At 41.5% G+C, this 12,121-nt stretch overlaps 1 protein-coding gene across 4 annotated transcripts in view; it reads left to right on the top strand.

Annotated features, from left to right (window-relative positions):
- The window catches only part of TNFAIP3 (TNF alpha induced protein 3), a 28,991-nt gene extending 17,382 nt beyond the window's left edge, over positions 1-11,609 (top strand). For all 4 annotated transcript variants that reach the window (XM_089530291.1, XM_089530294.1, XM_089530292.1 and 1 more), the window contains exons 3-9: positions 352-542; positions 1,769-1,916; positions 3,562-3,732; positions 4,591-4,771; positions 5,640-6,556; positions 7,659-7,876; positions 9,339-11,609. In XM_089530291.1, coding sequence (XP_089386417.1) covers positions 352-542; positions 1,769-1,916; positions 3,562-3,732; positions 4,591-4,771; positions 5,640-6,556; positions 7,659-7,876; positions 9,339-9,623 — 2,111 coding nt within the window. In that variant the 3' untranslated portion in view covers positions 9,624-11,609. The remainder of the gene's footprint in view (positions 1-351; positions 543-1,768; positions 1,917-3,561; positions 3,733-4,590; positions 4,772-5,639; positions 6,557-7,658; positions 7,877-9,338) is intronic.
- Positions 11,610-12,121: the final 512 nt, after the last annotated feature.

Here is a 12,121-nt window from a genome sequence, read left to right as displayed (position 1 = left end):
AATAACCTTTCGTTTTGGTGACAATATTCCTGATACCTAATTTATTTATAACAATTTCTTATAAATTGGTTTTTATTTCCTTTTTTCTGTAACTCCTCTGGGGTGAATAATCTAACTCTCAGGTTAATCATGTCAACCCTCAGCAATTGATTGGAAGTTATTTCCTTGGCAAAAAAAATAAAAATAAAAATCCAGGGCTTGAATCAGAGGAACTACCAAAGCATTGCCAAAACAGTATGCACGGCACTGGATTCTTAATTTTGAAGAATCTGAATCAAAGTATATACACAATCCAGTCTGCATTTATTAACGTTTATTTTATTATTAAATAATTTTTCAATTCCTCTGTAGGTGATGGAAATTGCCTCATGCATGCTGCATCCCAGTACATGTGGGGTGTCCAAGATGTTGACCTGCTCCTGAGAAAAGCACTATTTAGTGCCCTCAAGGAAGTTGATACACGAAACTTTAAACTGCGTTGGCAACGGGAGACTCTAAAATCACAGGAATTTGTGGCAACAGGTCTCTGCTATGATACAAGGGTAAGCATGGCAGATGTATGTAACGTTTCACAAAATTGGTATACTTGAGTTGATCATGATTTCCTGTGCATAATTATACACATAATGGAAGAGGATTGTGGGGGCATACATAACAAAGTAAAATTGCAGGGTTGTCAACTTATTGAAGCATGTTAGTCCCTTTACTTGACTGAATTGCCCAATTTATCAACAAAGAGTTTCACTACTGTGGAGTTTCCAAATTAAGTAACCTCATTTGAGATGGGTTATTTCCACGGACCACCCACATTTCCAGAACATTGGCATGCCTCTGCCTATTATGAAGAGGCACTCTTGGGAAAGCTGCTACCACACAAGAACAACAGACAGACAGGTGTTCTGTTTCTCAGGAACATGCACTGTTCCGTCCCACTAAGTAGGGATCCTTTCTGTTTTCAACTTTCTTATGCAAGAACACCCTGTTTGAAAAGAGAAATGTCCTGTCTGAGTCTGGGTCCCTCTTCTGCTCACTAACCACAGCCCAGGTGGACTGTAGACTCATCCTCCCACAACAGATTTACAGAAGTAAGACTAGCAGTGCAGGCAGCAGAGTGGCTTCCTAGTCTTGAAATTGCAGGAATGCAAGCAACCACTTGCTTACCCACTGGTGAGGAACTAAAATTACATCTTGGGAGGTCAGGCAAGCAAGAGAAATTTATAAAAAAGATATGTAATTCTCTTTCTCTCTTCCCTTCAGTTTTGAGGTCATATGTATTCATCAGATGATTAAATGGACAATCCTAAACATCCATAGCAAGCTATTTCTATGGTAGGGCACAGGTAGGAGAGGGCAGAGGTGCCTTTCCCTGGTGGATAGGACTGCTGCTGGCATGCCCACATTGGAGGCCATGGAAAGCTTTACAGTTACAGGGATGTTGGAAGTGTTTGTCCACTAGAAAACAGGTCAAACTGAGAAGGAGTGATTTGGGACCACTAGCTTCCAGAGCTTTATGTACAGTGGGGCCTTGTTATCCTCTGGGATTTGGTTCCAGGACCTACTGTGGATACCAAAATCCATGGATGTTTGAGTTCCGTTAAATACATTGGATAGTAAAATGGTATCCCTTATATAAAAATATAAAAAGTGGCAAGATCAAGGTTTACTCTTTGGAATTTATATATATATATATTTTAAAAGTTTCAAGCAATGGATGCTTGAATCTGTGGTTACAGCAGGTGAACTGTATCTTCTTGTTGTTTTCCATTAGAACTGGGAGGATGAATGGGAGAATCTCATCAAGATGGCATCATCAGAAACTTCAGTTGCCCAACAGGGCCTCCAGTATAAATCTTTGGAAGAAATACACATATTTGTCCTTGTTAACATCTTAAGACGGCCAATCATCGTTGTGGCAGGTAGGAATTCATATATAGTGGGCCCTCCTTATCATGGACTTGCCATCCGTGCATTTGAACATCCGCAGATGGCAAGCCCTCATTGTCCCCAATGGTAGCGTGCACGCAGCCATGCTACCATTGTGAACAAAAATCCCTTGCTCACTTCCTCTCTCCTTCCCTTCCTTTCTTCTCTCCCTCCTTCCTTCCCTTCTTCCCCCTCCCTCCCTCCCTCCCTCCTCCTCCTCCTTCTTCCTTCCTTTGAATCTTCTGCCCCAGCTTGGGTGGGGAGGCAGAGTCTGGCTCCCAGTCAGCTGGGGCTGGGGCCAAGACTTGAGCATCTCAGAGCACCTGTCACCAGGCCCGGCACCGGGGACGGAGCGTCTGGACCCCAAGCCCCGGCCCCAGCCCCTCAGAACCTAGTTGGCTGGAGGGAACTGAGGCCAGTGCCAGGGCTTGGTCTCAGAGCCCAGAGGCTCCATCCTGGGTGCTCAGCCTGGAGAGGGAGCTCCAAGACTGGAGCTCCAGGCCTGGCTGAGTGGGCAGCAGACACTGCCCCTAAAGCCAAGCCCAGGCAGAAGATTTGAAAGAAGGAAGAAGAAGGAAGGATGGTTAAATCCATGATATGGAAGGCCGACTGTAAAGAGAAACGTTTAACATCCCATTGTAATAACTGGAAGGGCAAAACAGGATTTCCACCAGTTCCTTTCTCCAATATCAGTGTGTTAGAGGAATGTGGTCAGTTGGGAAGAAAGCTAAATGCAAATTGGCTCTCCTTGTATTCTGGGATGCTGTTGCATTGGAGTTTCAGATCATGGGAAGAGCCTACCCACCTTGGCAGACATTCTGCTGATTTGATTGTTAATTGCATGATGGCAGACAATCTGCTGATATGATTGTTATATGCATAATGGGGGGAGTTGTATTATCTGCATAATTCATGCTAGATATTCTGCTGATAGAGTTGCTAATCACATAATGGGTATGCTTGAAGGGGGGATTTAAATATTTTATCCCACCTTATTATTATACCACACAGATTTGGTGAGTCAGGCATGTTCACAACTGTTAATAGTTATACAGGAAGGATCGCACCCATTGGGTAACACAATACTAGTTCAGAACCCCACTTCTAAGTGAAAAGAGAGTCCAGAAGTGGCTTTACTGTGGTAGAAATGGAAGTAATATCTTGAACAGTGCCTTCTGTTAATGGGAACAGAGGACTCCTCAGATCCCTTTGCTAAAATCACCTAATTTCCCTGAGGTTCTTTCCACTAAATGTGGCAGTTACTTGGGCAAACTGTAACTCCAACTTAAAAAACAAAATACTATTCAGTACAAAATTCGTTGTTGGCCTGGCTTGTGAAAGCTTGGCTTTGTTTTTTGTCCCAATTCTGCTAGCTTTTATATTTTCTCACAGTAAGTTATTTATCTGCTTACATACAGGAGAGGGAACATGCAATTTTCCAGATGTTGCTGGACTGTATATTTCAGCAACTCTAGACAGTATAGTAAGTGGTGAGGAATGTTGGAAATTGTAGCCCAACAAATATCCGGAGAGCCACATAATTATAATTAAGAAATTAAAGCACAAGTATTTCCCTGGTTCTGATGTTGGTGGAAGTCTTGTAATACATTAAACTTTTTTTTCTTTCACTTGAAACAGATAAGATGCTTCGAAGCCTTCAGTCAGGTTCAAGCTTTTCTCCTCTGAACATCGGTGGGATTTACTTGCCTCTCCATTGGCCAGCAGAAGAGTGTTACCGTTATCCCATCGTCCTGGCCTATGACAGCATGCACTTCACACCGCTGATTGTTCTGAAGGACAGTGGCCCAGGTCAGTCTCCAGACCTCACCGCCATATTTTGTACTGTACTGACACTGTCCTGCTCCTTTTTCCATCCAAACAAGCAGCCCATAAATGTACTTTTGTCAAATGGTCAAATATATGAAATAGACAATCAGATATATCATCATCACTACCCACCCTTTTCTCAGATCAGGACTCAGAGCAGTTTACAACAGATTAAAAAACACATAGTTAAAAATTCACAAAATAGAAAAGTTTAAAAGAAATTAAACAATGAAAAATTAAAATTAGTTAAAACATAAACCATTAAAAGCAACACACACACACACACACACAAGCACAACAAATAGAAAAGTCCAGTACATTATTTAGATGAGCCAGGCTTTATACAATCAATCATGAAATGCCTGTTGAAACAGAAAAGTCTTTACTTGCCTGTGGCAGAAAGTAGGGAAGAGGCCAGTCTAACTTCTCTGGGAAAGGAACTCTAGAACCTGGGGGCAGTCACTGAGAAGGCCCTCTCCCATGTTTCTGCTAGATATACCTGGATGGTGAGACAGAAAGAAGTGCCTTCCCAGCAGATCTCAATGTATGGGTGGGTTTGTAAGTGAGTACACAGTTCTTCACATAATCTGGACCTGAGCCATATAAACTTTATAGGTGCTTACCTTGAAAGGGGTTGCCCATCTCATTTTATGCCATTACCCTTTACTATTTGATTATTCCAGCCTAGTCTCATGATCAGTCCTTTGCTTTTAGTCATGGTTGTTTATTGATGAGGATTATACAATTCAGATGCTTACTGGTGCTCTCTGCTGTATTATGTCCCTGTCAGTCCTATTTGATTCACAGCAGTGATCTTTTCCCTTTCTCTTCCATTGATAGAGATCCGGGCGGTCCCATTGGTCACTTGTGAAAAGGGCAAGTTTGAAGACTTGAAAGTGCACTTTCTCACAGACTCTGAAGAAAGGGAAAAAGAGAAGCTGCTGAGAGACTATCTGATGATGATAGAAATTCCTGTGCAAGGCTGGAACCCTGGAACAACACATATAATTAACACAGCAAAGTGAGTCTGATTCTTCTCCACATTCAACATTGTAATTGGTGTTAAGGTTTCTTCTTAAGTCATGCATTCAACTTCTCATTTCCAGGAGCCCTTTCCAAATCAGTAACCAGGCTAGCTGGGGAAACAGTAATCCACTCTGGGAGTGTGTTCTCTGTATTCAGTGTAACACTTGGTCCCATGGAATTCAAAGATGCCCAGTATCATATAAGAAAAAAATACACAACAATATCTAGCATGGCCTGAGGAATCAAAACTAGCAAATTTCTTTCAGTGGCTCAGTAGGAAGCCAGTAAAATACATTTTCAGAAAAATGTATTATTTGTCATTTTGATGTATGTTCCATTCCTCCAAGGAAATTTTGCCAGGGAGACATTGCTAGAATCAGCCATTCTCAGGTGAATGGAGAAATTTTCAGTTGGCTTGAATAAGAGAGGAGGTCAGCTCCTTTGCCAACAAAGGGCTAGAGAAGGCAGATGAGGTCACCTTCTGTCAGGTACCCTGTGGTCCCAAAGGCCCTATGCAGAACATTGTAAATATACAGGAAAGTTATGATAATACTTGGAAGAAAAGCCTTCTGTATTCATTTATGTTCATGAGTGAACAAAAACATCTACTTCCTGCTCCAGAATGCTTGTACATTCAACTGTTCCCTTTCCCACCAAATTCCACACATTTCTGTTCAGTTTCTATACATCATGTAGCATTACCCTGCATCTTAATTGTCAAAACCAGATTGGGCTGCTTTTTATGATGGTTATAAGATTTCAGCCATTCCTGCTTTTCTGTTTCCTCTCAGATTCTGTAGGTTTGTGGCCTTTTCTCCATCCTTTGATAACACTTTGGGGTTTTGTTTTGCTTTCCTTCGCAGGTTGGATGATGGCAACTTGCCTAAAGAGATTAATCTAGTGGAAGATTATTTTCAGCTGGTGCAGCATGAGTACAAGAGGTGGCAAGAGAACACTGAAGCTACTGGAAGGGAAGCAGGCACAAGGGACCGGCTTCAATTGCACCTGTCTCAGCTGTCCCTCGTAGAGGCAAAATGTGAAACTCCCCATTGCCCTTTCTATATGTCCGTTAGCACCCAGCCCTACTGCCACGAGTGTTTTGAACGGAAACAGCAGGGGAGTAATACAAAGGGGCAGAATTTCAGGATAGGGGGTGAGAAACCCTGGGCAAATAGATCTGGTTCACCAAAGGGTGAATGTCGTGAGCTTGCTGCACAGACATGTGAAAATCCTGAGACAGGCCCTCGCTCTGCACCCCCGACAGCCCCAAGTCTTTTTCTGTACAGTGAAACCACTGCCATGAAATGTAGGACTCCAGGCTGCCCTTTCACCCTGAATGTGCAATATAATGGGCTCTGTGAACGCTGCTATAACTCGACAGAGCTGAATCCTTGCAAAAGCCCAGATGACACGAGGCATTTGGACTGTGTGACCTGTACTTTCTGCCTCAAGGACACCAATAGGACTTTCAATGGCATGTGCAGCACTTGTTTCAAAAGGACTACAGACCGGTTGTTGAATACCAGCCCGAGTGCCACCCTGCCAGGCCATCAGAGGTCCACGTCCGATCCTACCCATCTCTCACAAAGCTTTTTGCCAAGTTCACACCACACTGTTACCAGTAGCAGTGTGATCGAGCCACTGCCACATGCTCAGTCCCAAAGAGCAGAAAAGAGGAGGGGGAGTAGTAAATGCAGAAAGCCTGGATGCAGCTTTTTTGGAACTCCTCAGAACGAAGGCTTTTGCACACTGTGTTATTTTGAGTACCGGGAAAATAAAGGTGAGTAAGCAAATGCTGTTTAGTCTTGCTCATTCTTGCCAAGGAACATGGTAACCAAGCTGCTGGGGGTGGAAATTAAGGCAGAAGGTACTTCTCCTGACTCTGAATTTGCAAGGGAAAAGACGGATGCAAATACAGCAAACAGTACTGTTTGAAGCATTGGTGTGTGTCACATGGTGGCCCAAAAAACCACCGCAGAAACACTTCAGCTGTATTAGTCATTTATTATAATGTCAAAAATTCTTGGAACTTTTTCAAATTTTGCTGTGGTGCACAAGAGAGCACCAAACCACCCATGTTTTTGCATTATCAGGCATTCATTTTGTTATCCAGGCACACATGCTTCTCAGATAGTTTTCTGAAATCACACTCAAGCAAAAGAGTCAATTTTAAGTTCACAGAATGTCCCCCTCCCATGCATTTAGGTCATGAGCAGGTCCTGTGTGGCAAGCCAGGACATAACTGCTTAGCTTTGGCAGTGAACACCAGACCTATTTGAGCTTCCAGGGGTAGATTGCCTGATTTGGGTTTAGACTGATGGAGATGGTCTGGGGTGGGTAAAGAATTGAGTAGAAAGTTCTGGCCATAGCTCAGGACAGGGAATTTTAATGCCAGAAAAGCAAGGATTTATACATTTGTTCATAGAAAGCAGTCATACCACAGAGTCAAAACATTGGCCTGTCCAGCTCACTGTTTGTCTAGGCTTGACTGACAGTATCTGTTCAGGTTTTTGCGTGAGACTTTCTCAGCCTTATTGGAGATGCCTGGCACTTGCATGCTTAGTGTATGTCATTGTACTGCAGAACCCTTTAGGTAGTTTGATAATGAATTGACAGTTGTTGCTATTTAGGATTGTCTCTCATTCTGTGCATTTACTTTGTACCATCACTTGTAAAAAGTACAAGAACCTTTAATCGATTTTTTTTAAAATCATCTAACTCCTCCCTCCCCCAGCACTGCCATTAATGTACGTATTTAGAATGGATACTCCAAGAGGAGGAAGAAAAACAACTTGGCAGGTGTTTTTTTCTTTGTGTGTTTAACATTTAAAGTGTCTTCAGAGATTTGATGTGAACATTTTCTTTCCATTCTGTTGCCATAGATGCCTCACTGCTTCATCACAGAAGGTCTCCTGCCTTGGGGCACTCTGGAACCTCTGCTGCCGTATACCAGAACACTGTTTCCTGCCTGGGTCAAGAGTGTGGCACTATAGGAAGCACAATGCTTGAGGGATACTGCCAGAAATGTTTTATTGAAGCACAGAGCAAGCGGCTCCGGGAAGCCAGAAGGACAGAAGACCAACTAGTGAGACAGTCAGAAGTTAGTAAACATATGGAACTCATTTCAGTTCTACGTTCCTTCCTAGAAAATCCATAATACATTCATTAAAAGTATAGTTACAGTCCCTTTAAGATGCTTAGTTTATTGCCTGGGATTCTGGAGGTTGATATAATATGCTGGACCATCACCGTTCTTTAAAGACAGAAAAAACATTATCATTGCCAGATTAATGACACATCCAAATCCTGCAGAAAACATCAAAGGAATGGTTTCCAGAATGGTTTGGATTTTACATCCAACTAATTGGTGAATCACCCCATTAGTGGTGGATGTATGATAAAGAGCTTAAGAAGTATATATAACTTTATGCAGTGGGGGAGGAGGGTTGTAGTGAAAAAAGAGAGATTTGATTTATTCACAAACTGGAAAACATGAATTTTAGATAAATCAGACACTGAATTCTTTAAAAACCTAATCAATATTACAGTGCCATAATTCATTGTGCATTTTGTAGCCATCTGAATTTTAAAGAAAATGCTACTACTACTACTATTACTACCATCTTCTCTTCCATCTCTTTCTAAATTACTTACATTTATATCCTGTCATTCATCTAATAGTTTCCAGGTGGCATGCAAAGCTCTTTTCCTCTCCACTTCCTCCTCATAGCAGTCCTGTGACATAGATCAGGCTGATTGTGGGTGACCAACCCAACAGCTCAGTGGGGACTTTTAATTGTCTAGTATTATTAAACAGTTTTGTATATTCAGATTATGTGAATCTGAACTATTCATATTTTTTGTATCATTTCTTACCTTCCCCTATATTTCCTTGCTTTTATTACCTTGTATATCCATTTGGCAAGGATATCTGTTTTAATTGTTTTGTTTCTTAACAGCACTATGTACAGTCATGATGTATCATCATCATTACAACAACAGCAATAACAAACGTAGATAACATCACAGTAGCACAATTATAAAAAAAGTCACATTGCTTGGAATGTACCACATTTGCTAACCATTTCCCATTGATTCCTAGATTCTTGGGTAGTCTTCAAAACATTGATGGTCCACAATTCCCTTCAATAATATCTGGTAGACTGTGAAACCAAGAATAATACAGTATAGCAACAACTTAAAGCTGAATCTCCAAATCTGACACTCTAACTGCAATACCACACTAGCTCTTGTATACATATTTGTGTATCTGTGTTTCTGTTTTTCTTTTGTGAGGGCAAAGAAATAGCCTGTGAGTTCTAAGGGCTGTAATAGTTTCTATCCTATTCAGCATAGCTGCTTGCACAGTGTAATTACAAATCAGTCTAGTTCTTAAATGATGAGGAAGAAGAACCAGCAACTGCAGTTTTAACCGCAGGCAACCCTTTTGTTTCCCAACCCCTCTATACTGTAACGTGATTAAAGGTAGTAAAAGCCCACACAGAATCAAATAAAAGTCTAAATATGCTGCTGTAATGACAATCTTCTTTTAATGTTTCCAGCGAACAGGACAACACAGAGAGTTACACCAGACGACCTCAAGCTCCCAGAAGGGCAGGTGTACCACAGCTTCTTGTAGGAACCATTTAACCACTAGGAGTGGGGAACTGTGCCAGCATTGCCTGCGAGCCAACCAGCGGGCACAGTCTGGGGAACCTCGGGGAGACCATTCCACAGACGAACTCCCTAAACAGCGCTGCCGAGCTCCCGCCTGTGATCACTATGGCAACAGCAAATGCCACGGGTACTGCAATGAGTGCTACCAGTTCAAACAGATATATGGTTAATAAGAAGGAATAAACACAATGGCTCTTGTCTTTCTAAAGGAATCAACAACAAAAAGAAGAGGAAATGGTGCTATGTCCAAAACCCTTCATTGTCCTGCTGTCACCTGGCTTTCTTCACTGCCTGTGGAAGGAATGTGTGATTTGCCAGACAAAATAATAAGCTGAATAAGCTAAGTAGACGGATGTAAACACACACAGAGATGAATGTGTTTGTGGACGCATGGATACCCATTTGTGACACAGAGGAGAACATATAGTCCAGACTTATATATACCAGGACAGAAAAGCAGTTTGTTTTCAGTACAGATGACTATGACAGGACATTTATGTGGAATACTTGACAACAGATATTTGTTGACCAGAGCTGTTTGGATTCTGTTCTATGCTCAATGTACTTACTGTCACAAGAGATATGTAGTGCCTGGGCCATTTTGGACAGTACCTCTCATGCACCCTGCCTGAATGCCAAATTACGGGGAAACCTAAAGGTTTGAGATGAAGAGCTTTTCTATGACAGCTGCCACATGGCTTGGGGCTGATTGACTCTTCAAAACACTGATCTCTGGGTGAGAAGAGATTTGATGGAGGTCAAAGATGGAATGAGAACATTAGCAAGTTGCGGGTTTTAATTTGATTTTCTCTCCCCCACCCCCACCCCGCTTTTTAAATTGTTTTTGTCTTTACCTTTTCTAAACCAGAGCTTTATGTGCATACAACAAGAGTTATAATCAACTACAGCTTCGTCCACCAGTGCTGGTCAGTCTTTGCACATTTGATGTTTTGGTTGTGTCTGAGGGTATAGCACATAGACTGTAATAATTTAGAAATATGAAAGAAATTGGGTCTGTCTCACTTAACTTCCAAGCATCTGAAAATGGAAGAGCAATCAGAGTAGGTAGAGAAACTTAACTAATAGAGATTCTGTATTTAATTGCTTTAGATACTATTTATATCATTGGTATCATAAATCTTTCATGGACATCATACATGGCACAGAAGGGAAGCTTACAGAGATCAGGGGTATACATTAGGGGTAGAGAGTCTTCTGGACAGGCATCCTAAACAAGTCACTGTATATTTTATGCTGTGATTTGCCAAAGAATGTACCAGGGGTCCTCCAAGCCGCTTTCTTCTCTTGTCTAGCATTATAGCTGAGCTACCCTGCTCTTTGTGGAATTTAGATTATAAGCTTCTGCATTTGCTGTTTGTGATCACTTAGTGAGCTTCACGAGGCAGGCAGGAGCTGGTACTCCACTTTACCAGCAGCTCTTCCACCTTCATGATATTTGACTGCTGCTGTGAATGGCTTGTGAGAGAATCAGACCTAATATTGTAGGAAAGCTCGTACACAAACCCATTTTCATTGCGTTTGGAAGCTGCTTCCAGCTGATGTTGAACTCTGCCCCCATTATCCCACCTTACTATTTGCCTGATGCAAATAATGTATCAAACAAAATGCTAGAATGGTACTGGGAGTCTGAATCAGCAGTCTAAATCAATGGTTCTCAAACTGCCCTTTAAGAGATTTTGGACTTCAGCTCCCAGAATCCCAGACTATTGGCCAACATGGCTGAGACTTCTTGGAGCTGAAGTCCAAAATCCCTTAAAGAGCACAGATTTGGAGCAGTGGTCTAAATCTACTTTTCTATCCCTGCCTGCTCATGAATCTCTTACTTCTCCTTTGACTTTTATTTGTGGAAAAAGAACAAGCATGTTTGTTCCTCTTTGTGTTTGTACACAACTTTAGGAAAATATCCATCATTAATCCTCTCTTCTCCTTTGTCCAAGAGTTTCAGTGTCTGTCTCCTTTGATGGTGAACTTTCTATATATAATTTTGTGAATTAATGTGAAGATGTGTTAAAATATTTATACTGTTTCAAAAGTGTAATTTGAACTTTGCACATTGTTAGTATGATAATTTACATCTTATTTCAATCCCTCACCCTGTCAAAAATATACCTCTGGGTAAATGTGTAACTGAAGGTGGCAAGGAAAGAATAAATAAATTATTTGAAGATTTCTTTTATTGTATCTTATTACAATAGTTGAGGTATCAGTCCAATAGGCCTGACCACCTTGACAGTATGAGGCCACCTACCATAATCCAGAACACACTGCAGAAATAATCCAGTTAACTGCCCTAACTCAATGTGGGAACTGTAGTTTTGTGAAACATTTAGCCGCCTCTGTCAGAGAGGTCTAGTGCCACAATAAACTACCAATTTCCAGGATTCCCTATCACCGAGAGACAGGGCAGTTAAAGCAGTGTCAAACTGGATTATTTTTCTGTAGTGCATTTTGGACCCATGTCTTCCAGATAAAGGGTTATCAAGGGAGATTCAAAAGTAATATTCACCTATATTGTCTGTGGGAGGGGAAAGTGAGTGAAGAATTCAGTCTGAGCACCTTAATATTATTGAAATCTGTCATAGCTGACCCCGTTTGCAACATAAGAATTCTGTTAGATGGCTCCAAAAATCTGCAAAGTCCAGCGTTC

The sequence above is a fragment of the Sceloporus occidentalis genome, unplaced genomic scaffold (assembly GCF_023333645.1).
Source record: "Sceloporus occidentalis isolate IW3139 unplaced genomic scaffold, rSceOcc1.0.p SCAF_6, whole genome shotgun sequence".
Classification (NCBI taxonomy): domain Eukaryota; kingdom Metazoa; phylum Chordata; class Lepidosauria; order Squamata; family Phrynosomatidae; genus Sceloporus; species Sceloporus occidentalis.
Note: the sequence above shows the minus strand (reverse complement) of the source record. Positions and strands in the feature narration are given on the sequence as shown.